Source organism: Ostrea edulis, chromosome 7, assembly GCF_947568905.1.
Source record: "Ostrea edulis chromosome 7, xbOstEdul1.1, whole genome shotgun sequence".
NCBI classification, from domain to species: domain Eukaryota; kingdom Metazoa; phylum Mollusca; class Bivalvia; order Ostreida; family Ostreidae; genus Ostrea; species Ostrea edulis.
The window spans coordinates 59,154,010-59,181,861 of record NC_079170.1 but is presented as its reverse complement, the minus strand read 5'-3'; the positions used below and the strand labels follow the sequence as shown (position 1 = coordinate 59,181,861).

Below are 27,852 nucleotides of genomic sequence, written 5' to 3'. Positions count from 1 at the left end.
TGTTGAAGGAATAAAATTATTTCATTTTGAAATAGTACAACTCTTTTCTCTCCTAATAACTGTAGTCTTCCCCAACTTTTGGGACACTCAAATGAGCCCGGGAATCACTTGGCGGGATATTCCGCATGCGAACATCTCTCAGTGTTTGCTTCAGGCTCAGCTTCTTGTGGTAGTCCCATCGTATATGGTTATCTAGAGTGGCTTGAAGATCCTCCGCAGTCGGATAAGGCCATACCTAGAATTACACAATGTATATTGAATACTTGATGAAGTAAAAATCCTAGACAAGAATTATTCAACTTCCACATTCATTTTCTGGAACTGAGTTTCAAAAGATGTAAGTAAAATAGTGTTTTCCAATTTACACTCTGGTCTTTGATTATTGCCCGACTCATCCAGTAGCTAATATTACTTTGTAGGGCGGAGCAACCTTGAAATGTTCATACGGACGATTTTACTCATTTTTTTGTTATGACGGGTATAGAAAACCACGCCATTTCTCTGCACTGAATACATTTTACATATGTATACAACGCGAGCGTGGTCAAGTATGTAGGTTAAGAATCAATGGTCATTTTATAAATCATATGAATGGCTACCATTTAAGAGGATTTTATTCAAATTAATTAAATATAATAGTCCCACAAATTCAATTACGTCTTGAGGTTAAAACAGTTTTAAATGTGATTGAAATAAGGATCTGGTAAGCCTTACATTTCATTTGATATTTCTTAATTGCACTTTCTATTCCCTTGTAATCTATCACAAGTAAATTGACATGCATTCTTTGCACATGTGCATTTCGATTGTCCAAGTACATGGGATAGAAAACTATCTAAATTAGAGTTACATGTATCCTTTTTAATTATAACCCCCATTCTGTTATATACAATGAAGACACAAAATACTTAAATTGAATAAACCAGAGCAGAACAAAAATTCCAAATCATTCGAAAAATTGAAACAAACGATGCATGTATAACTGTTAGATAACGAACTATGATGATACACACCAAAAGCCTTACAGAGAGAGAGAGAGAGAGAGAGAGAGAGAGAGAGAGAGAGAGGAGAGAGAGGGGGGGGGGAGGGGGAGGGGTAGGGAGGGAGAGAAATTCCAGCATTACTTACATGTTCCCTCAGTCTCACAAGCTGATTGTTAGTGAGGTTCTCCGTGTAGAATTTCTTGTTTATCATGATGACTTCCACTCCGTTGCTGACTAGACTAAAGCTAGGCTGATTCTCAAAACAAATATCCTGTAAACCCTGCAGAATTAAACGAAGGTGTACTCATTTTCATTCCTGTAAGCACCCAATAAGTTTTCGACAAATTGAAGATAACGCATTTCTGCACTGGTGCCTTATTCATTAGAGAAGCTTGATAAGTATTTTTGAACACCCCCTCTCAGAAATTGAAAGTATTCATGTGTTTGTTTGCACGTTTGTATTACGTCCCTTCGAGAATTTTTCACTCATATTGAGACGTCATCAGCTGTAGTTCCACAAATCTAGAACTCTGGAGAACTACATGTATTATGATGCTCAGGACCATAGCAGTGAGGGTTCTTTATCGTGCCAACGTCTGTCGCAACAAAGCACATCCGTTTTAAGGTCATATCCGAAAGACCTGCTACTCTCACTTCTAAATGAGAAGGAACAATCATCAGCTATGTTTACGTATTGGTTGGCAGTGCACGAACGGGGCTCGGACTTACAACCTCCCACTTACAACCCGACCGCTCTAACCTTGACCGGTGTAATGAATATATATGAGCCTATGAAATTTAAAGCTAATGTGATAAATTCTTGAATCTTTTAAACATTTAAGTTTATGATGATAGTTAAACCTAGGATGAAATCTTACAAAAATCTGGCCTTTCGTGAGTGTGTGACAGTTCACGAAAACGTACTCTCCGCCGTCATTTTCAATGGTGGATGGTTCGTCCTACAACAACAAAAACTTTCAGTATATTTGTTGACATCATGTTTCGCCACGGTCTGTCAAAGAAGACAAGCGTTCACTTACGCCTTTTGTTGAGGGCGGGTGATTAGACATTCTTTCCTGAGTGACGTCACCTCCGGTTAGCGTGTAGTCGTTAATGGTCTCGTCTTCCAGTGTTTCCGTTATCTCAGTTTTAGTACGGACTGCAGTGCAAAACATAGAATAAAATAGGAATTCTACTCACCGGGTGTGAAGTGTTACAGAATATCTCACACGATACCTCATAGACACAGACATGATGCGTATATGTGACACAGATTTCATCTGTATCTATCTCTCTATAGTATCTATATATTTACCTATCTATCTATCTACTAGTTTACGAATGCGAAATTTTATGAATAGATGTTAAGGATAACTTTTGTTAAAAACTAAAAATTATAAAATTAATACATTCGTTAATTATAGTTTGTAGTTATTAAATTCATGCAAACATGTTTTGCCATAGAAAACTTGAAAAACATGGATAATATTTTATGATTGATTAATGCAATTACGTTCAGTATAATTGGGTTCAAGGCACAAGACAGCAATCACGACTAGTCAATGCTGATTACATTTTGTTGACCGACAAGCATGGTGACTTTTTGGGAATGGGATATTGTAAAAAAAAAAAAAAAAAAAAAAAAAAAAATATATATATATATTATATTGAACGGAGCAAATTATAGCTTTGAATGGATAAAACAAAAAATGTGTCGATAAAAAGGGGTTATAAAGAGTTCAGTTGTTTATCATCACAGTTTACTTGTGGTTAAACCACACCTATCATGAAGTTAAACTATGCTTAACGTTGTAATGCTAAGTGTACCTGTAGATTGTGAAACATAGCTTTTGGCGTTAGCTACAATTTAGAGATGTTTATGATATATTAATTTCATTACAGTTGATTAACTCAGATCATCACATGCAAAACTACGTTTCCCCACTTTTGTAAAATTGGCGCTCTGTAACTAGTAAATAAATTCGAAGCAATACACTAACAATTTATGTGACATAATCAATTTGAAATATTACCGGTTGTGGCAGACTTTGAATTGTCCGTTTTCTTCGGCTTTGACATGAATGGTCCCTGATTAAGATAAGGACAAATTTGTATACAGTACTGCATGTGCAACTTTACAAAACAAAATAAACCGATATCAATGGTTTCACATTGTAAAAATAGCAAAAGAAACGAAAAGTTAAAAGCTATATATTACATCGGCTATACCCCTACCCCCTCCGACCCCCCCCCCCCCCCCCAATAGTTATATCTTTGAATATCAGTATTTATGGTAATAAAACTACAAGCAATTAACAGTGAACGTATATGTTGTAAAACTATGCGACATCTCATTCGAATGAACTCTTTTAACCTTTGAGACCAGGTTTGTGAGGTCCACAAGCGACATCCGGCGATACTTTCTCGCCTCTTCGTTCATCTTTTCCTCCTCATCAAGTTCTAGTTCGGTTTCCGTTATAATGGAGCCTTCGTTAGCTGCGCGCTTCTTTAAATCTTCGATGGTTCGTTTGATGAAGTTATTTTGTATCATCTAAATTTGCAAGAGAAGGAAAATAGTTATATATACAGCAAAATAATTGATATTTCATGAAATGTTTGATCGATAGCCTTTTTTTCACAAGAAATGAACGAATATTTGAATATTGATTGGATTAACACATGCTGATTGTCAAATTAAAGAAATGGTTAACGTTTCAGAAAGCAAAAATCCAAAGCACTGCAAATCCCCAAATTATTTTATTTTTTATTTTTACACTCTGTATTATTGTTATCTCGGATATTAGAAAATACAAGGCTGGAACAAAACGTAAATTTTCAATCTTCACGATAGGTAACCCAAGTACACTTTTAATGGTTTACATTGATTCTAAAACGTGGAAGAAAACTATTTTTGCGTACTAGGAACGTAGCAGATTTGTGATTGCCTTCGAATTCACAATGAAGGTGGTTTGCCTACGTTTCCACAATTCCGCCAAATTGGTATAAATCGTGGAAAGCAAAGTGGGAACGTCGAGGAAAAATAGAAAAACCACCCTCATTTTGAAGGCAATCATGGTGTTGCCACGTATTTTCCAGTGTTATTTTTTCTTGCGTCCAATTCGAGAATTTTACACACAAAAGTGTCATAATCCATGGCGATCAAGGCCGAATTAGTAAGATCTCCTCCGTGTGTCCACGCCTGCCGTGACACGGGAGCTCCTTTTTAAGGACATACATGTAGCGACATTCGTTTTTAATGCAGGGCGTTTGGCAAAAGAACAAGCACTACTTATGTTAAATGTGTTAGTTTTGACTCAGTCGCCTGGATTGAGAACTTGCAATGCGAAGCGCCTTCATCACTAGCCTATTGGTCAGGGAGGTAGGGTATTATCAGGGAAGCTCTAAAGTCGTACTCACCCTTTTCTTTCCCTATTATAACATTTCTATTATTAGCACAGTCGTTACCCTTGGATTGTTTGTAACTACAAGCATTGGAAATAAAATTTTGATAATTTAAATACCTGTATATTAATTCAAAAAACTAGATATCCATGAAAATATTTTAAGGCGTTTCTACACTGCAGGTTGGAATGTTTTTTAATCTTAAATTACATTTTCCGAGTATTTACAAAATTGAACGAGGTTTTAAAAAAAAAAAAAAAAAAAAAACACCAAAAACTCAGTATCTGAATGACGTTGTAGGTTATGAGGACATCTTATTTCGTACGAAATTTCGTACAACCTCGTTATCAATTTAACAATTCATGTTTAACTTCGCTATGAATTCAATGAAAACTATGCTTGACCTCGTCATGCATGTGGCGTAGGTCGTCGTAAGCCTCGTTCGTTGCCACATTGATTTCAGGGAGGGCGTAGTATCTGAGGGTGATATTCTGCTGCTCTAACTTCTTCACCTCCTCGTCATGAAGTAAGGTAATCTGGTCTTCATGTGACAGTGTAGCACCAAGCTTTAAACATTCTTCGACTGTAAAAGTAAAAGAGTAGAGGTAATGATAACACCACAAAATAGTTGCTAGTGTTCTAAATTGATGGTTTGTTTGTTTTACATCTCGTCAAGAATTTTTCACGCATATTGAGACGTAAACAGGTGAAGTTCCACCAATTTAGACCTATGCATAGCGCTCAGGGCCGTAGCAGTGAGCGGTACAACTCGCAAAAGAATTATTCAAATAAAATTGTTAACAATATTGATGTGATTAATAAATATATATCTTTCACGGACTGGATTTTTAGACTGTATTTGTCGTTCAATTAATTCAGGTAGCAATGACATCGTCATGACCGAAAAATGTCAATAATTGTTTCATCAAATCATTGAATAATTTAGAACATCTAATTCAGCTACTAGAGCTTATAACTGGTCGACCATTTCTGTTTACAGCTAGAGTGCAAGACCTTGTTGAAATTGATTAGTTTTCATTGGTCCACCAAAATACCACAGAACCAATTGTATCGATTTAGGTATAGCCAATATAATTTTGGTGCAATGTTGGAAAACTTGAAGGTTATATTGAAGGTTATATTCACATCGAAGGCACGTGGAGGTGAATACAGCCAATTCGAAAGTTCAGATTTATTTCATCCCATTAAAAAAGATCAGAGTTCCCTACCCTTTTCTCGCCATTCCTTTCTCCTGCTCTTCGGTCGTTTCTTTGTCGGGTCAATAAGTCGAAGTCTCTTCAGTAAACTACAACTACCCTGAAATTTTAATGTTCCTCAGTAATAAGGTATAGGAGTTTTTCAAAATAAAAATTGATATTTGCAAGTATCCTATATCTAACCGACTTTGTGAATAAAAATATCTTATACGACTCTTACTGATTTCACCACAAATATCCAGTCGCTGTTTGAGGTGTCCTTTATTAGAACCTTTCCTCGTCTGAAAATGAAGACAGATTACAATCTTATAATAAGGAATGTTCCAATCTTGTTTAAAGATTTTAAATCACAAATAAAGATAAATAATAAGTACTTGAAAAAGCTGAAAATTGCTTTCTTAGGGTTGTCTGCTAACTTCTCCACGGGCCATTCTTCTAGGAATTTTAGGGATCTGTTAAGAATAGAGAAAAGAGAAAATTTCTTAATTCGTGTACTAGATACAGCTTTATTCTTAAAATGACAATGTTGCAATACAATGTCTTACTTTATAAAGGGGTCGTTGACGTCACGGAGGCCTCCAGACATAAAGATGTCTATAAAGTTCTGCAATCCACAGAAAATCGACACATAGCATACAGATCATTCACATATCACAGAAATCGGCACATTTATATAAGACAAATTAATTTATAAAACAATGCGGTTTGAATACAATTTTGTAAGTCTAGGCACAAATCTCATTGACTTACATTTCAAAATGTTCATTACTTGAAGTTCAAACAATAGCAAAAGAAAATAGATGCTGTCAAAAGACAGTATATATACACGCACGCAACTGTTTGTCTCTAAATATACCCCACGTAGTACTTGTGATTTGGTTGATTTTATATTGTTTAACACTCGAGAATATTTCACTCATATCATATGGAGACGTCACCACTGCCGGTGAAGGGCTGAAAAATTTAGGCCTATGCTCGGCATTTACGGCCTTTGAGCAGGGATGGATCTTTATCGTGCCACACCTGCTGTAAAACGGGGCCTCGATTTTTGTGGTTTCATCCGAAGGACCACCCCATTAAGTCGGCTCCTACGACAAGCAAGGAGTACTGAGGACCTATTCTAACCCGGATTCCCACGGGATCGTAGTACTTGTGTAATTAGCAAAGAAACCACAATAGTTACCACATAACATACCCTATACCATTTATATTCTTGTTGCATATGTCGAGATGCATTGTTAGGCTATACCCTGGAGTCATCCAAAATCCCATTTCATAATTATTGAAATATATTTAAATCTTAAAAATAAGAAAAAAACGTCCTGATCCCTAAACTATATATACATATATTCCCGGTACAAATTAAATCAAGATGCATTGAGTATTCTGATGGATAAGTGCCCCGGGGTCATCCCAACCGCAATCATTGTTTGATTGTTAAAATATCTTTAATACCCTTAAAACAAATATATTCTTGTTGCACATGACACAATACACTGAGCACCAGGATTTTATTCGTCATTTCCCCACCACATTTGCCTCTTAAGGTGATGATTGTTTGTTTTACGTCCCGTCGAGAATTTTTCACTCATATTGAGACGTAAACAGCCGCAGACCACAAATTTAGACATGCTTAGCGCTCGGGGCCGTAGCACTGAGGGGTCTTTGATATTCCAATGCCTACCGCGACACGGGAACTCCCGTCTTTAAGGTCATATTAGAAAGACTCACTTCTAAATGCCGAGCGTTTGGCGAAGGAGCAATCGCTACCATGTTGACGCTGTCATGGCACGTGTGGGGCTCGAACTCACGACTTCCCAGTTACGAAACGAAAGCTCTTCCACTGAACTACTGCGACCGGTGGGTGATAATGAAAATTCCGAAAACTTATTGCATATCTAAAGGACACCACCAATCATTTTCCAAAAGATGATTTGGCTACTGTATAAACTGAAAGAGGAATTCTGGGAACCAGGTTTTTGTAGAAAACGTCATTTGTCCCATTTTTGGTCCCAAGGAGAAAATGAAAATTCCGAAACCTTACTGCACATCTACAGGACACCACCTATCATCTTCCAAAAGATCATTTCGATATTGATTCGTATGTAAGTGGAGTTCTGGAAACCAGGTTTATTTAAAAAATCATCGTGGTTTTTTTTTTTACCCCCATTTGGCCTCCAGGGTAAAACTGAAAAATCCAAAATCTTATTGCAGATCTACAGGACACGCCTACATTTATTCTATTCATAAAGATTAATTGGTTACTACTTAAAATAAAAGACGAGGTTGAGGAAGAAGAAAGTGTGACATACGGATGGACGGACCAGAGTAACAACAATATATCTTTCTTTAAAAAGTGCAGATATAATAAAGTTCGTCTTACTTCATCTGACATGACTAGGAGTTCTATTTTTTCGCGGGAAATGACTGTTGTCTGCCGCAGTGTTCTTGTCATGATCGCCTGCTCACCAAAGCTATCACCTCGATTGAGGAAAAGCACCGTCTTGTTAGAGTTGGATTGAACATCAAGGAAGGACACAACGGCTGGAAAAGGTAACTGATAGTGCGAGTGGACTTATGCAATTTATAGAGTTTTGTGGGGGAATAGGTATAAAGACAAAATTCTGAAACAATGGTAATTGATTGTAAAAGTATTGAAAATGGGGTGTACATGTGCCGCTTTGATATATACTTAATATTTCTTTTTAGATTGGATAATTACCTGATCCTGTGAGTACGAAGTAGAAGCACATGGGTAAATGTCCCTCTCTAACAATAACCCGTTTTGCGTCATATCTGGAAACAGAAGTACTTGTAGTTTTATATTCCTGAATTTTTTTCACATATAGGATAGGGACGTCGTCACCTGCAGCTGTACGTGAAATACCACAAATTTTGATTTATACATGGAGATCAAGAGCTTAGCAGTGATGTTTCTTTATAGTGAAAACACCTATATCCGAGAGACTTGTGACTTTGGATTTAATGCCAGGAACACAACCGGGAACAGTTTGGGAAACAGAAATAGGTGTTCCCAAAACTACTATTACCAAGTAATAATAACTCTAACACTTTAACAATTATAATTGATTACAATCAACTATATTTCTATATCAAATAAAATTTTGTAATAAACCTTTTATTTACTGGTACTTTGCAAGAAGTTCCCACTATGAGGAGGGGTCCTGTCCTGTAGTGCTGCCATGGGGGTTGTGATATGAACTTTTGAATTGGTTAACCCCTCATATGGCAGTTTCAGGTTCTTTATGTACATATATTGTTGTGTTGTTGTTGTTGTTGTTTTTTTTCGTAGAAATAACAACCCTTTTTGCTATAACATGTTAATGAATTTTGTTATAGAACAGATGCATATATTATATGTGTGTGTTTGTATAAGTATGAGTATGTATATATGTTTGTGTTTGTACATGTAGATATATATATGTATAAATTTATATATATGTATATGTATTCCTATGCCTATATACATCTAATCCAGAGGGCCCCTGGCACCCTAGGTAAAGATTATAAGGGGGTCTCTGCGGAGACTTTACCCCGAAATATTAAAGTATTTTGAAATTAAAGACTGATATAGAAAAAAAACCCTCTAACACTTGCATATAATATATATACTGCAAATATAAGTTCTTTGTAATATACTTTATACTATATATCGGTGTAGTATGCTATATACCGGTGTAGTATGCTATATACCGGTGTACTGTACTACTTACCGATATAATACAATGTATACGGTGTACCATAGTATTCACCGGTATAATATACTGTATACCGGTGTATTATACTATTTACCGGTATAATATACTGTATATCAGTGTATTATATTATTTACCAGTATAATATATTGTATACCGGTGTATTATACTATTTACCGGTATAATGCCATGTATACCGGTGTACCATAGTATTTACCGGTATAATATACTGTTTACCGGTGTATTATACTATTTATGATATATTATATACCGGTATATTATACTATTTACCGGTAGAATATATTGTAAAACGGTGTATTATACGATTTACCAGTATGATACAATGTGTACCGATGTACTATAGTATTACCGGTATCAAATACTGTATACCGGTGTACTATACTATTTACCATTGTAATATACTGTACACCGATGTGCTATACTATTTACCGGTATAATATATTGTATACCGGTGTACTGTAGCATCTGTATTATTTAACGGTATGCTATACTATATACCGCTGTCGTATGTTACATTTGTATATACCGGTGTGATATATTACATATACCGGAGTAGTATGCCGGTGTAATATAATGAATACCTTGCCTAGATTTCTCTAAAGAATTATTAATAATGATTAATAATGATTGCTTTTATATAGCGCTTTTTCCAGCTGCTCAAAGCGCTTTACAATGCATTATTACCCCGGCAGACCTTATATCAATCTAGAACTTTTTCAGTTTCCTGGGAAGCATACAGTGCAAGCTGCCGTTACAGGCGCTAGAGCACTAACATTCTAACAATATCTTTCACTGTCTATAGCCAGGTACCCCTTTTACACTTGGGTGGAGTGAGGAAATTCATGTAAAGTGCCTTTCACAAGGACACAACGTCGGCCCTGCCGCGGCCAAGACTCGAACCCACGACCTTTCGGTCGAGAGTCTGATAGCCTAACCACTAGGCCATCGACACAATTATTGCAGGGATGCTACTTTTAGTCAATGTTTGGGTTAGGTTTGAAATCGCCAAATAGTCACCACATTTAATACTTGTTATACTTGTGTAGTACATATCAATTAAATCGTCAAATTTACAGCAGTAAAATTAAATGATATTCCTTTATCATTCTAAAGCTCGGACTTACGATTCATACCACCCACACGAGGCAATTTTCTTCTGCATGTCCACAGGGTATTCGGCTATTGATTTGTAGTTCCTTAAAGCAATCTGTACCTAAAATGATTATACAGTCTAACCTTGATACAGTTTTAATCCTTCACGTTAACCACGTAAACACGATACTTATCTTAATTTCAATGTTTCAATCATAATTAAAATGTAACTGCTGATATTCTAAATTTAGATTACATTGTAATCAATGTTGATATCATGTCAGTTCATATACTCATTGTATGATTTGGATGCAATATTCTTTTCTATCTACATTTTACAATTTACAAAAAAAGTATTTTTAAAAAACTTACATAGTGTATTTCCTCTGCAGACCTCGTCTTTGGTTTCTTCTCCAAGATCCGACGAAGTTCTTGAGAAATCAGACCCTTGAACAACAAAACAACAAGCTGACACAGTACGTGTATCAAAACCACGTTTTCTTGTGTAAAATTTGCAACATCATTTGCATCATACAATAATGCTAGCAAGGGCATCTTTAATATATGACTTTTCTTTAAATCTATTGAAATATCAGTTTTTATTTTGAATCATCATAATTTATGCATAATTTATGCATTATATAAAAATATATTTCAAATTGGGACAATTGGTCGCAGAATGTACCTCTTTTCCCGCTTTGTAATCGGTAACGTTGAATAGTAAGTCCTTGGTCTCGTATGAATTTGTCAAGGCGTCTAAGGATTCGAACAATCCCAGTATCGAGTGCACTCTACAAGCAGTAGTTAGTGGTTAAATCATAATTACCACGAGTCAATTAGAAGACATAAAGTTCTCTTTGAATGTATTGAATAAGTAATACGCAAAGACTGATTTTGTATCATTTACAAACATGAATAACGTATGTATGACGTCATAAACAGTGACACATGAGTACTACACTGGTAAATGTGATGATTTCAACTCTTTGTTGTCACACAAATACTTAAGGATGTAAAGCGGTATACGTACTATACTCATTGCCACCTTGTGATCAGCACTAGGCATTACTAAACAATGAACCAAATCGTGTACCCCACAAAACTAAAATCGTCCGATATTACGAAAAACCATGTGTGACACAAGAATTCAGCATATTCGTATCCAGACACCAAGCAGCCAGAAACTATACAACTACATGTATACTGTGAATAGGAAATCTGAGCCCTATAGTCAGATTTCTACGGAAAGGCAATAGAGGAAATGTGTAGATCAGATAATAAACAGTGGTGGAAAACATCACCTTTCCAGAGACTTGCCTGAAAGGAGAACCCTCAAATCTACAGCAAATAGCCAACAACCCTCAAATCTACACTAAATAGCCAACATCCCTCAAATCTACACCAAATAGCCAACAACCCTCAAATCTACACCAAATAGCCAACAACCCTCAAATCTACACCAAATAGCCAACATCCCTCAAATCTACACCAAATAGCCAACAACCCTCAAATCTACACCAAATAGCCAACATCCCTCAAATCTACACCAAATAGCCAACAACATCACTGAGTGGTCCACGGAAAAAATATTTCCATGTTAACACTACAAAAAGTAAAGAGTCAAGTCTAACCAAAGTAAGTAAAGACTCAAGTCTAACCAAAGTAAGTAAAGACTCAAGTCTAACCAAAGTAAGTAAAGAGTCAAGTCTAACCAAAGTAACTAAAGACTCAAGTCTAACCAAAGTAAGTAAAGACTCAAGTCTAACCAAAGTAAGTAAAGACTCAAGTCTAACCAAAGTAACTAAAGACTCAAGCCTAACCAAAGTAAGTAAAGAGTCAAGTCTAACCAAAGTAAGTAAAGACTTAAGTCTAACCAAAGTAAGTAAAGACTTAAGTCTAAACAACGTAAGTAAAGACTCCAGTCTAAACAAAGTAAGTAAAGAGTCAAGTCTAACCAAAGTAAGTAAAGACTCAAGTCTAACCAAAGTAAGTAAGAGTTTAATCAAAGTTGGTAAAGGAGTAAGTGTCAAATCTTATCAGAGTAAGTAAATGTCAAATATGAGAAATACCTAAGTGATTTATGATGAGAGAGAGAGAGAGAGAGAGAGAGAGAGAGAGAGAGAGAGTTAGAGTTTGTTTTGAACAAGGATTGTAATCTTAAGACAATCTTTGAGTGGATTGAATTTTTAGTACATGCGTCCAAGACTGGTACATTTAAACACATTGGTGAACATAATCACAGCGATCATCTATATATAGCTATCTGAACTTTACACGAGTTTCCATTTTATGATTATAATCCTAATTTGATAAATCCTTTCTACCTGGATAAAGGTCAAGATATTTGGCAGCTTCCACGACTAATCATATCTACATACCATTTAATTTTATTTATTCGCTCAAACCATTCACAATGGTACATGAGGTACATAAGTTTATATTAATTTTGTAATTATATAAACAATATTTCCAAGGGTACAACTATATAAATAATACATGTATGCATATATGTGATCATTAGCACAAAATAAAGGTGGGACATAATGCATACAAAGAGGTTCGGACATTTAATAAATGTAAATATACATGTAAGGGAGGACAGCAGACTAACTCTGAATTTTAGAAATGAATATACATAGTTTTTTTTAACGTTTTAAAGTTTGATGTTGTCATTAATTCTCTAAATTTCAGTGTATTTGTGATTATGTGATTACAAAGGCATTTTCTGATGCAAAACGAAGACTTTTATATGACAAGTAATCAAATTAGAAATTTGATTTTCATATATAAGACGTGTTATATATATATATATATATATATATATATATATAAAGCAATAAATAATCATAACTAGGTACTGAAAATTTTCGTCCCAGACCAGGGTCTAACCAACGACGTACGGCACCCACCGCCTAGCAAGATTGTCAAACCAGTGCGTAAGTCCACTCGGCCACAACGACTTCAGTACCTAGTTGTGATTATTTAGTGCTTTATATATTAATTAATTGATTATCACATGTATCGTTTAGATCCTAGGGGTAAACGTAAGGTTGGGTGTTATAATTGTTTGTTTGTGCTTTATATATATATATATATATATATATATATATATATATATATATATATGTGTGTGTGTATATATATATACAGTCTGTTGGAATTCCCATGGGCACGAATTGTGCTACTTTGTTAGCTGGCCTGTTTTTATATTCATATGAAGCAGAATTTATTCAAAAACTTCTACGTGAGAAGAAAACATCTCTCGCTGTGACCTTCAATTCGACTTTTAGATATATCGATGACGTTTTGTTTATTAACAATGATAGCTTTCATTCATATGTCGATTTGATATATCCCTGTGAGCTCGAAATAAAGGACACCACAGAGTCGTCCACTTCTGCTTCATACTTAGATATTTTATTGAAAGTAGACATTAACGGCAAACTGACAACTCAACTGTATGACAAACGGGATGATTTCAGCTTCTCCATCGTCAACTTCCCATATTTATGTAGCAATATTCCATTATCACCTGCATATGGTGTTTATATATCTCAACTGATTCTATATGCAAGAGCTTGTTCTGGGTATAGTCAGTTTTTAAATCGAGGTAAGCTACTGACAAACAAGTTGATGGTACAGGGATTTCAACAGTCTCGATTGAAGTCAGCATTTCGCAAATTCTATGGTCGTTATAACGATCTAGTTCGTCAATACAACCTCGCATTGGGTCAAATGCTGTCTGACGTGTTTCATACCGATTGTTAAGCCGTTCTTGGCACACTGATTTTGACTGCGGATAACTCCGTTTACCTGATCAGGATATGGGGCTCACAGCGGGTGTGACCGGTCAACAGGGGATGCTTACTCCTCCTAGGCACCTGATCCCACCTCTGGTGTGTCCAGGGGTCCGTGTTTGCCCAACTATCTATTTTGTATTGCTTGTAGGAGTTATGAGATTGATCACTGTTCGTTATCTTCACCTTGCATATATATATATATATATATATATATATATATATATATATATATAAGCACAAAAACCCAACAACACCCTACTTTCTTGAAGTGTCGGATCTGAAAAGATACAAGGCCAGTAAAGAAATTTATAAAAGCACTGAAAAGGCCACGACACTGTTGTCTCTTGATAAAGACGCGGGTTGCGTCGAAAATTCGAGTTTTAAATAACCAACAGTGTCGTGGTCTTTTCAGTGCTTATATATATATATATATATATATATAAAGCACAGACATTTCATATGAAATATATTAAGAGTTCATTGTTATTTCTGTGCTTTATATATATATATATATATATATATATATATATATATATATATATATATATAATGTACATCAATAATTTTGAAGACACGATGCCCGTGGGTCACAATGCTCACCTGAACCACATAGCCCATACAGAGATATCACTGAGACAACAATAGCGACTCCACATTAAGCCCAGTCCTGCTATTGCACCATTATGCTCCTGATATTTCAAGTTCCTTGTTTATCATTTTCAAAGTTTGTAATCATTATATTTCTGTACGAAATATCTTGAAATATTACCTCAGCAATCTCAGAAATCAATTGTTCGCCAGCTCGAACCAAGAGCATCATAATTCAGTTTTAGAATGTACATGTACATAGAGTGATATAAGAGTGTATGTAAATCATTAAATCCCTACCAAAGACCCGCTCTGGCTCCAAGAAAATACAATCTATACTGCATAAGGACATTTCTATGCTAGAAGACTATTGTAATCGTTCTTTTAAGGTGCTATTTTATCAGAGAGTATCATCCTTTGTTATGATTTACAGATAGCGAACAAACAACAAATCTTTTCCATCCAATAATTATTCATCATTCCACCATGCCCTCTATACATTAATTTGGTGTCACGTTCACGTCGGGTTGTTGTGATGACCCGAGAGGGTACTAGTATTGCTGACCGCGTAGACGATTCCAAATAGCGAACCATTACATCTAATTATATCACATTTATACATTGGGTAAGTAATATATGAGTTGTTATTTGAGAATAAAGCGAACAAAGGAAAGTATCAGATTGTGTGCAGTACTCCTCACACTGACCTGATACAAAGGACGCATGAATTTTTCATGGGACTCAAGTTGCTCTTAAACCATGAGTCCGGGACTGGCCTTGATAAGTTAACTGTACCCTTGCTTTCTTAAGAAGATTGTAGAAAAATTTGAAGTAACCTCTAATGTGGCTTCATCCTAGTCTTTTGGGTCCATGGTTTGAACCAAACTACATTATAAATCTCCATCATATGAGAAAGTTTTTACATACAAATTTTGGCTTTTCTGGTTCAGCAGTTTTTGAGAAGATTTTCTAAGCATACCACCATATTTTCTCTATTTCTAATTATCTCCCCTGAGGTATGATTTTCATTTGAAATTCCCAATGGAGGTTTGTGGTAAGTTTGACTGAATCTGGACGACAAGTCGTGAAAGAGAACGACTACAACGTTGGCGACGAACAAATACGAAGGTCAATCGAGCCTTGGGCTCAAGTGATTGAATATAAGAAAAAAATCTACGTGTTTTTAGTATTTCCTTTAATTAAACATGGATTTGGTTTTGATTTTAAAAAAGTTTTTTTTCTTGTTGAAACCAATCTTTAAATGGTGTCCGAAGTGTAGTCAACAGCTGACGATTGACAAATGCATAACATTTATATCATCATTGAAACTATATCTAACATTCTAAAATATCGTTTAAAAATACAGTCTCGAGTTATCATTCTGTGAATAGATGTCAAGTCCAAGAGATATGAGTTATCGCATGTAGAATGAGCGTTTTATTTGGGGTGTCTTAAAACATATCCTGAGGAAAACTATAATACGTTAATTTGCATCTTGTTTGACATATTCCATCTATAGATATATATGTTAAACATGTATTCAGATATATAATTTACCATAAATAAATATAGTCCACTCTATATACGGGAACTATGGGTAATCCTAAGTCACCAAGTGCAAAACTATTTTTGTACGTTTTCTTGAGATAGACGTTTCATAGTTAAGGCGTACCTTTGCAGTATATAATATGTAGACATACTTACGATTGCGAGTGGATTTTCCATGCCCGGATCAAGATTACAATAAATTTCGAGAGACGTTTCCATTTAATGTATGGCCGAACCTGAAATAAACATTCACACTTTCTGTACTTCATTTAAAAATGTATAATGATTTAAGTTAAAGAAAGAAAACCGTTTATCATCGATATACACACCTAGTATACCGCACAAAAAAGTTTCCATTATGAACATTTTGTGAAATTCGCGAAAATATGTTTCATGATCATATATAAATTTATGGAAAAATGTTTTAGAGATTTATGATAAGAATTAAACTTTCATTCATTCTATTTCTGATTACATTACATATTGTATCAATGAACCCCTGGGTACTCCTGTAACAAAGTTTTTGTGTATAGGAGTAAAACAGTAATTTCGAAACAAACAAGCTAATTTGAAAAACATATGCGTCAGTATGTAGTCCAAAACGCCTTTGTCTGATGCTCGCCTATGGTTTCCATTGCCATCCTATCAATCAATCAACAATCCATTGCCATACTCATGGAGGGCCATCTAGAGCTCCCTATTATGACTTAAGTGCTGCTGTAATTGATTCCAGCATAGAATACCTCGAGGGAAGACCATGATCAGGACAATGGAAGTGTACAATATTCTGTTAAGCCCAGTTAATATAAACAGAATGGTTTCATTGTGTTATGAAGCTCAATAATGAGTTTAAAAGAGCAACTTCTATGAGCTTCCTCGTAATATCTGCACATTTAATAAGACATAGTGTAAAACTTATACGGTACCAATTTTGATGCACATACTTCAGCAAGTCAATATTTAGATTAGCTGACAAACAACGCAAGCCATTCCAAATCCAGAACACTGCAGAACAAAACTTCTACAGGCAGCACAGTACAAAAATTACCAACAACCATATTGTCGTCTAATGTCATTTAGAAACGAGTCCGGATTGTATGCAAAGTTACATGAAAACTGGAAACGTGTATGGCGAACAAAAAGTAAATACAACATTTGTTGCCGTTATTCTGATATTGATCGTGAAAATTATGAATCGTTGATGACCTGAGTAGAAATTAATCGAATAAACGTCATTTATTGTTCTTTAATCGGGTTAAGACACCTGGACGTAAGAGAAACCTGACACTGAGAGGATGTAGGGCATTGCATGTAATCCTAAATGTACATACCACTAGCAATGATTGGCTTGTAGAGCCACACTTAGAGAGGAAATCTTTCGCGGTTATGGAATGTTGAAGTTTTTTTTACCCGACATCAAACCCATTGACAGTGCTGATGATGCAGTCCGTCCCGTCTGGTTTCAGAAAGTGAGCACACTTTATATACCGTTGCAAGACGAATGGCAATGGGAGCCACGTGGCGAGTATTCTATTTGAAGAAGTGGACAGGCATAGCCTACATCCTCCTCCTTCTGCAAACCTTTATTGATTCAGGAAAACGTGTAGATAGCGGAACCGGTGAGTTTACGCTTCGACTGACTTTTTTATTCATTTCTGCCTGAATTTACACAATGAACTACTTATTTCCACAATTCTAACGTTAATACATGCATCTATCATAAAGAAATCATTACGGACTAGTTGTTAATCAATTTGAAAATGTTCCCTATACCGGGTTTAAATTTTGAAGTTTATCTGGAATAATTTAATGCACTTCGTCCCAGGGAGACATAAGGCGACCACTGCAGCTCTCCACCTCTTTCTGTCTTTGGACAACGCCCATGTCTTTCCTATTTTCAGTATTGCAGAGGTCAAATCTCTTCGCCAGGTGTTTGTTGGTCTACCTCTCTTTCGGTGACTCTGAGGATCCCAGTCTAAAGCATGACGTGTCACATTGCTGTTCTTTTTCCTCAAAGTGTGTCCAATCCATTTCTTTTTATTATTGTTTGGATAATTGCTTCATGTATGGTTTTATACCATAAATTTTTGTTGCTAATTTTGTTGGGCCATTTTATTCCTATGATGCTTAGGCACTGGTTCAAGAATACTTGTAATGTTTTGGTGGAAGCAGCAGTTAATCGCCATGTTTCTGGTCCATGGGGTAATTAAACACTTGATGATCTATACTATCAAAGGCCTTCTCAAAGTCTATAAATGTGAGGTTCAGTGATGTCGGGCATTCAATTTTTTGTTCTATATGTAATGGCGGTAGAACAGAATCTAAAATTTACAGTCAGAAGATTTGGAAAAAGTACACCCGCATATGGTTTCTCGGAAAGCTTTTTGATATATTCTTGTTGATATCAACAGAAGCATATGTTCATTCCAAAGTGAAATGACAGAAAGCTTTCCAAAGAACAATATGCATGTTTAATAATTTCTCCAAATTTTCAGACTTTAGTTTTACGATTTGTTTCTACTGCCAATCGATTTAAAAATTGAGCTACTCTTAATTCAAATCTGGAACATACAACATGTAAAAATGGATTAACAGCTAGTAAGTGATAATTTCCTTATGTCAGATGTATGCATTAATGTTAACTTTATGAAAATAGTAGTTTATCACGTGAATTCAGGCACATTTGAGTATACTTTCTGTGGAAACGAGGGGTAATTCACATTCGGTCTCTCCTGTCCCTCTCGTTTCTCGTCCAGGCCTGTATAAAGTACATGTATGTGGAAAATGTTTACCGCCTCAGTTGCGCTTCGGTTCGATATTATTTTAGTTTAGATTTCATATAAATCGTCCGAAAACCTACCTAAATCACTCCATGAATAATTTTTCCGCAAGTAAATTCCACTAACACCATTCAATTCCAAATTAAATCGATGATAATCGTCGTCATTTCAAAATAGTGAAAAGGTGACGTTAACGAACAGTGGTCAATCTAATAACTCCTATAAGGAATACAAAATGAAGAGCTGGGCAAACACAGACCCCTGGATACACCAGAGGTGGGATCAGTTGCCTAGGAGTAAGCATCCCCTGTTGACCGGTCTCCTTTGGGACGGAGTGGATTGGACAGAAACGAGGGGGACAGGAGAGGTCGAATATAACTTATCCCCTCGTTTTTGTTTTGTTTTTTGTTTTGGTGTTTCTTTTTAGTAGAAACGTCGATCGAAGCGTAAACTGTCACAGGTTAATCCGGCATTTACACGTTTTCCAGAAGCAAAGCAATAAGGTTTGCAAAGGAAGTAGAAGTAGGCTATGCCTGTTCACATCTCTAAAGAGAATACCCAGCGAGTAGTGTACAGCTGATAACACGCATAGACAACGGACTCCATTTTTCATCCTTCAGGAGAACATACAAGATGCTGATATATGTTCCTTTGACATTTGTTATTTTCTCAATTTTTGGTTTACTTCCATAAACTAGTACACAAAAACATCTTGTTACCGGGGGTGGGGTGGGGATGGGAAATGGCTATCATTACAATTTGTAAAGATATCAATAGCAGAATTTGAAAAAGGAGATGCGTATTGTGTCATTCTACCCATACCTGTATCAACTTATTATTTTTTTTCGTTTTGGGTGTTTTTATAGAATATAAACTTAAACCTTTTAAGGCAATATTCTTGAATGACCTTACAGAATTATCTATTCTTCCAAACCTTGATTCATAAACCTACATTGCGTTTCCCAATATAGGGTCATTTAACTATTATGGCGCAGCCCAGTGTTCTAGTCAGTGGTACAATCGTAAGTGTTTTACACTTGTTAGTGACCTCTAATTAGAGCATTAATGGTCTTAGAGTAATCGGATTTTCTATTCTCTAACTCAGTCACTTCTAATTCAATTACGTCGTAAAAGATTAGACCTGTCATTCTGTATTAACACGGACTAATGAACTAGTCAATTGCGCTTTTTAAAATCAATTATTTATCAAAATATTCAATTATGGTTAAAAAATCTGTGTAAATTCTTTGCTATCAATGTTGGAAATTTTGATAAAAGCCATCTCACCTTTAACTCTACGCGTTCGTGACTTTGTGCCACAAAATTCACGTCTGGATATTCCAAAAAATAAATGTCAGTTATAAATCAAAAAATCTTATTTCATTCCATGTTCACTGCCTACTTAGACGCTGTTTGTTGATATTAATTGCAAAATCAGGAGTGTTTCTTATTTTGATTTCAGTCTGTTCCTGTTTTAGGAATAATTATTGACTTTAGGATAATCGCGCTATATGTTATAAAGTCTCTATTTAAATTACATAAACTCTTGTCGAAAAATGAAGACTCTCATTCGATTCTCTAGTATTTACTTTCACCATGTTAAAATTTACGTTTGGAAAAATATATTAAATTCAAGAGCCAGATATATCAAACTTAACTACATCTTTAACGCGTTTGATGAACAGGGAAATTGGAATGCATTTTTCACTTTCATCTCAAGAGTTTGTTTGACTATGAATTGCTGAGCGGTATTACAGGCAAGAGGATGATAAGTGACACGCTCGCACTCTCCAAAGTGGCGAAAACATAAACGTTTGCAGAATTAATCTTCCTTTGGTACTTCATCAAAAGTAATTTGAACAATTCAAAATACCATTTCTTTTGAATGTATTTGCAGATCGACAAGTCAAATTCTTTGGAATTTTTAAAATCTATGGTATGAATTGCATGTTACATTGCACCTTTTCATACGTTTAAAAAGTCGTAAATTTACACATTGATAACAAAGACAAATTACAGTTGTCTCTTTCTTTTGATATAGAATACAAATTTGATGGGTTCTTTTAATCTTATTGATGAAAAGATGTTTATTAAAGCAATGTATAGCACACATAGAATATGAAATATTATTGTTAACATCTGATACATTGTATTTGTGCAATTATTTTAAAACTTCTCCGCAATTTTTTGAGTCATGTCATTTCTATATAAATCTATCATCGCTCTTTTTTCCATTTTAGAAATATATTTAAAAGATTACTTACCCGTCTTCTTCTGATTCTTCGTTTGAAAGAACCGATGGCTTCGTTGCCTAAATCATAGCTAACGTTTTTTGTTGCCGTGTTTCCGAACACCACCTCATTATTAGGGTCTATCACTTTTTTAGTTATTGCGTTCAACATGGAATCTACTCTATCCCTACTTTCATCGTCCTCTTCTGTCATTTTGTCTGCGGGAGGGGAGCGGATAGTTGTTTCTCTCGAGCGAGATCGAGAACGCTGTCGAAACTTGCGCTTTTTGTTGACCGTCTGTAAGAGTCTTGTTGACAAACTTTGTCGTTTGGCAAACTCCATACTTTGTAAAATCTCTCGTTCGTCCGAGGGTTTCTGTTCGACTTTCCTCGGTAGTGTCACTCCCATTGTTTCTAACGACTGGAGCATCCGGATCTTCTTTAGCTCGTAGCCAGAGACAATGACGTCATCAGAGCTTCCAGATATGCTACGTCGAGATACAGGCGGAATCCCGCGCATAAAATCTTTGTCTCCAACACTGCTGTATCTTCTGCGAAAAGTTCTCGCCTCTTCTAAAAATACATCTTCGTTATTATTTTTTTCTGTGTTCATCCACTCGTCCTGAACACTCGGCGGTCGGTGTGTTTTTAAAGCTGGAAGCGATTCCATGGTTTTGAGTTCATCTCTCAAGACGTTCATCATAGAATCACGCCGGCTAAGACGCTTCTTGAGCTTTTTCTTTTTGGGAGATTTGTCATCACCTTGTCTGTCTGTCTCTGTAAGTCGATGAGTACTCACTTCACCCTCTGTTAGTGATTCCAAGCGATTAAACTTCACCGGTGTGAGGGATAACTTAGGAACTAGAGGTGTCGCCATTATTTCGTCAAGTTAATGATGAAAGGCATCCATATTCGTGATTTCAGAAATATGACACTGCTCTTGCTATATTCCTCTGTCGAATATTCAAAATAAAATAAGATCAACGTTAAATACGTTTTCAGATCAATAAATACCCTCTTTACTTGAGAATGCCTTAATCTGGATAAGCCGGCGGAGATTTTCAAACAATCGGTCGCAAACAAAGTGTATTAGCAAAATACCTTTATTTCACATCATAAAACGTTGTAGGAAACAAAAAATACAAACCATGTCAAGATAAGGACATAACAGTTCAACTGTAAGTTCGCATAAATATTTATTTCACGATAATTTTAATGGAGAAATGCTTGCCAACAAACCCTAGCTGACTTCCTTGGGAAGAACTTCAATTTAACAAATCTTCATTTTGGTTTGTGTTCTAAGGGGGGCATATCATATGCCCCATCTCTAAGAAATGTTGGTTGGTTCTGAAAATTACGAGGAAGTTGAAATTCTGAGGTTTGATCAATGTTGACATTTCAACTTTACACTATTGACTATAACGTTTGTAATACAGGTATATCGATTTTATGTTGAACAGGGGTTTTCTATTGATTGAAGTTGTAATGATATGCAATGTAGACATCAAATCTAAATATTTTTGCACATAAATCTAGAAGATTTCCATATCGTATATACCATGTACTTATACGTTACCATATAGATGGTTTGTAATAATTACAATCTATATAACTTCACAATGAAACGTAAAATTGAAATAACAAAACATACAGATATACAACAATCATTATGGATTAGCAGTCATCAACAAAATTACTATATTGTTTGAATTTCTAAATCTTTTACATCTTTTTTTTTTCAATAATGACATGTACACCGCATGTTTTACTTATTACACATTTAGAAACAGAAACAAAGAATATTCTATGAATTTGATAAAACCCCGTAATGAGTTGTAAACCTTTTCTTTTGCCACACCCTATACTAATCAATCGTCGGTTCTTCAAATAGACGTATGCATGGGATGTGGAAGGGGGTACTATGTATTTATCTCCTATAATGAACATACGAATATCAGCCCTCAAGCTCGGTGATATGTAGGTTTCTTTGACGGAAATAAGATGCAGTATGGAAAAGGGTATTAATAAACCGTATAATTTCTAATAACTTCCATTGTCAGAGCTCTAATGTAAAAAGGTACAGTACGGCCAGCGCGGATCCCGTATTTTCCACGCTCCCCCCGCGGGATAGAGTTACCGCGGTATATATCAGGTAACCCTGCATATCCCGCGCTCCCCCCGCGGTCCCGCTTTCCTCGCCGCGGTCTCACCTGTAGATGATTAATGCCATCAATTATCTCCCGTTAACGTAAAAAAAATATACTGATCATAAACTGAAAACAGATCGTTTGTTCAGCAATACTATAAATAAATCAATTGTCATATACATGTGCATGCATCGCTTGTAAAAACACAATTTACAAAAACTTCTCATGTTACCTTTATTGAACCATACATTCAATATAAGGGTAAATTACCATATACCAATGTCGGAAGATGACCATATACAAGTGCATATATATATACGCTTTATCCGTAAAACGGCAAAGGTAACTTCACGACAACTGATTATCCCTGTCAGTATCAATCACATATTTGTGATTTCATAAATTGTTTTTCAGGAATTTAATTCTATACAATGTATTTGTACAAATATTTAAAAACAAAACAAAACATGGATAACATGAATTTATATCAAAATAGGGAAAGGAAAACCTTGCATCAGCAAATTCTAATCTTTATAAAATTTGAGAGAGAGAGAGGGGTGGGGGGGGGGAGAGACTATTTTAAAACATAGCTGACTGAACTGTGATATGTTACATAACACGCCCTGTCTGCTTCAACGCCCCAGACATCGATCGGCACACGCTTTACCCGTGAAACAGCAAAAGTAACTACACGAAAACTGATTATCCCTGTTAGTATCAATCACAGATTGGTGGTTTCATAAAATATTTTTCAGGAATATAAGTCTATACAATCATGAATTTGTACAAATATAAAAAAACAAACAAACATGTATCACGCAAATATTAAAGTAGGAAAAGGAAAGCCTAGCATCATCAAACTCAATATAAAATTTGAGAGGGGAAAGATAAAACGTGTAAAGTGAGGACAATTTTTAACCATTTGACAAAAACTGCCCAAGTTACGTCTCCATAAACGTGACCCGCAGCATACGAAAGATGTAGATACAAAATGTTAGATTAGAGGGGACAAGTGGTGTGAAGATATGTTCTAATTAATATTCTCTCAAAACCATTTTTCCCAATTCGAAAGAGAGTATTAGATAGGTGTCCCTATAGCTATACCTAACACAGTACATTTTCTCTTCTAGACATTGTGAAGACGTCCTAACTTAAAGGACACAACGCATGTTTCTAAACTTTTTCATTTTTTCAGTAAAATTAACTCTTTTTATGCCTAAAACTACTTTAAATGTGTTTTAAATGAAATATTTTGCGTAGTTTTCGAGTTTGAAAGCGATGAAATTCAAATCTTGCGATATGCATATTTTCTTTCGCTAGTTTACGCGCCATTTTGTGTGACGTCATATGCGCCCTCGGGTTTGAAAACATCTATTAGCCATTTCATAAACAGATTAGATTTAATCGACAAAAAACCAATTGTCACGTTAACGGCTTGTGAATAATAATGCATTAAGATGTTTTGTGCCGTGCTCGGGTGTACTAGTTGTCGGTAGAAAGGGTTTAGACTGAGTATTTTTCAATTTTTCGAAGGAAGGTACGAAAAAAAAGACGTGGATAATTTTTTTGTTGGAGCAAGAACTTTACCTTAAAAAACACACCCAGTCACCTTTTCAAACATCGCTTGGACAGAGACCCTGATAAACTGCGAGAAAATGGATATATCGAAGCTATAAGCACTGGTAGGCCTATAGCATACATTCTGTTTTGCTCTTCAAATTCAATACACACTCGGATCAACTGACCTTCACCTTGTAACAACATATATCGACGATACAATGTAACTTCTACCAACTGGTAGATTTACATCAACAAAAAATAAAGATACAAAATAATTGAACTTTTAATTATACAAATAATAGAATATTGTATTTCCTAACTTTAAATTGAATTATAAAATTATTTCTTTATTGAACTCGTAGCATCTTGAGTGCGTCAGTAGGCTATAACGCCGTGCTCCCACTTCGTACTTCCTAAAGACGTGCAGATCACAATTCAAAAATAGTAATAAGATTGCTTTATCAAAATAAAATAATGTGATTACCACTTTAAATTTGAATATTTTTATTGATTTGTGTGTGTGTTGTCTTTTTCTTTCTTTCCGAAATGCACACGTGACAATAGCTTGGCATAGGGCCTAGTTGTCAACAATTTAACGTATCATAATTTGTCTAATCCAAAAATAAATAATGACTGCACTGTTTATTTTAGAAAAACAGCGCCAATTACAGATGTATAAAGGAATAACATCCCCAAACAGTTTGTAGACAGCGACCCATATAAACATTATTTACTCACAATTTTGCCGATTTCATACACGCTTTACTCGCTATATTTGGGTATTTACATCGTTATATGTGTGCACTGGTGGCGAACACATATAAAACTCGGACAATTTATCAACATCGATTTAAATGTTGCCCATGGTAAATTAATTAGGCCCCTAAAAGTAGAGTTTTTAATAATATCTCGCAGTACTTTCACAATCCGAAGGGCGCATGTGACGTCACTGTACCACGTGACTACCTACCTAATTAACTTGACTTTTTGAAATCGGGGCTTAGATTTAAGTCTGTATTGTGGTTAATTATCGCAAAATTTCGGCGAACGAACTATTAGAATTAATTACTATAAGCATAAAGAAGACAAAATGCATGTAATATTGTATACTTTGAAAACATGAGATATGTCCTTTAACAGGTTTCATTGTGTAGAGAACGTCTCGGGTATGTGTATATCTGTTACATAACACTTCCTGTCTGCTTCAACGCCCCAGACCTCGATCAGCGCACGCTTTACCCGTGAAACTGCTAAGACAACAATAGACTAGCCACACGAACACCGCTTGGTAATCAATACAAATAAAGCATCAATCTAATTAAAATAAAATATTAATTGGATCCAAATTCTCAAATTTTAATTACATTTTTTGGGCTTTTAATATCTGAGAGAGAGGAAAACAAAACGCAATGCATATTTTAAGGGAGGTAATATAATACCAAAAAGTAGATAACAAGTAAAACGCAGTTTTGTGGTATCGTATCACAGTGTGGCCTTACTCAACAACGTATATTAAATTTTGATTTAACATGCAATTAGAGAGTAATTTTGATGCTAATGACATTCATATGTACCGTAATAAAAGAAATTAGTAAGTTGTAAGCGAGGAAACCAGCACTTGACGAAGGAATTAAAAACAAACACCCTAGTTTAATTACTGGTAAAATTTGATGGGTATAGGTAATTGTAAGGTGATTGTATAGCAGATTGCATGACCTGGAGTAGAGACATTACAATTTTGACATCCTGTATTCGACGCGTTGAACATATACACACAGGGTCTTCTCCCCCATGTGTTGTTTTAAGAACACGCGCAGCAGGGACCCAACAGGTGTTCATATACACGATGTTCGATTGAAATGAGAAAACAAAAATCTTTCTTTTAGCATAATATAACATTTACATTTTTTTAATTCTTAATTAAAACATACAAAATAATATTTTGTTATTAATAAAGTTTTGAACCAATTTTCGAAGTCTACACAAACGCCATTAAAACAGACAGAACATATTAATCTTGCATTCGTATACGGTCATTTGTAGATCTATTTGTATATTTTTTCGCTGTAAAAAATATTAGGACACAAGTCCTAATCCTTATCATTAAATGTAGCATAAACATACTATTAAAAAACAAAATTAAATGCTGGTTTTTTGTTTTGTTTTTGTTTTTTTTTTTTTAGAAAAAAAAATGGAGGTGTATTAAATATGCTAAATCCTTTTAGTAGGTCCCTGATTTTATTTTTCATTTCTTCTAAAATGATTTATTTAATATACCGGTATGTAATGCGAGATAGCTGTCCACAAGCAAGCCGTACTCATTTTCTGCCGACGAATGAAATAGCTATTGTACAGTTAGTTTGTCCTAACAGGTATATAACGGTACTTCACACCGCGGCGGTATAAATCTGCCCCGCGATGAAATCCCGCGGAGGGTTAGCGCGGGAAGGATTAACATACCGCGGGGGGAGCGCGGTCTAATACGGGATCCGCGATGGCCGTACTGTAACATTACATCAAGTAATACAGGAAAAATCCACTGACGCATGCGCAAGCTGATCTATCCACCTTGAACTATACACTGTACGGCAGTCCGCAACTGTGGTCACGATACTCGACAATGTCATAGCAAAATATCTTTTCATGATGTAGCCGATTCATTTCCGCTAATCTACGAAGAAGAAAGTTCCTATTCAGAAAATTAAATACCGGTACAACATTTTTATGAATTCTACGAATATTTGAACACGGTTACCAGTAGTACAATG

General features: G+C 35.4%; 1 protein-coding gene across 1 annotated transcript; it reads right to left on the bottom strand.

Moving 5' to 3' along the window:
• LOC125657032 (uncharacterized) lies at window positions 1-27,852 on the bottom strand. The gene is made up of 18 exons (XM_048887661.2): window positions 21,412-27,852; window positions 16,524-16,603; window positions 11,117-11,222; window positions 10,804-10,878; window positions 10,464-10,552; window positions 8,325-8,398; window positions 7,986-8,146; window positions 6,148-6,206; window positions 5,977-6,054; window positions 5,823-5,883; window positions 5,615-5,702; window positions 4,790-4,968; window positions 3,358-3,534; window positions 3,017-3,071; window positions 2,024-2,142; window positions 1,862-1,942; window positions 1,129-1,263; window positions 1-235 (listed from the first exon to the last, which is right to left on the bottom strand). The coding sequence occupies exons 1-18, from the start codon at window positions 22,252-22,254 to the stop codon at window positions 53-55; spliced, it is 2,643 nt and encodes an 880-aa protein (XP_048743618.1). The 5' UTR covers window positions 22,255-27,852; the 3' UTR covers window positions 1-52.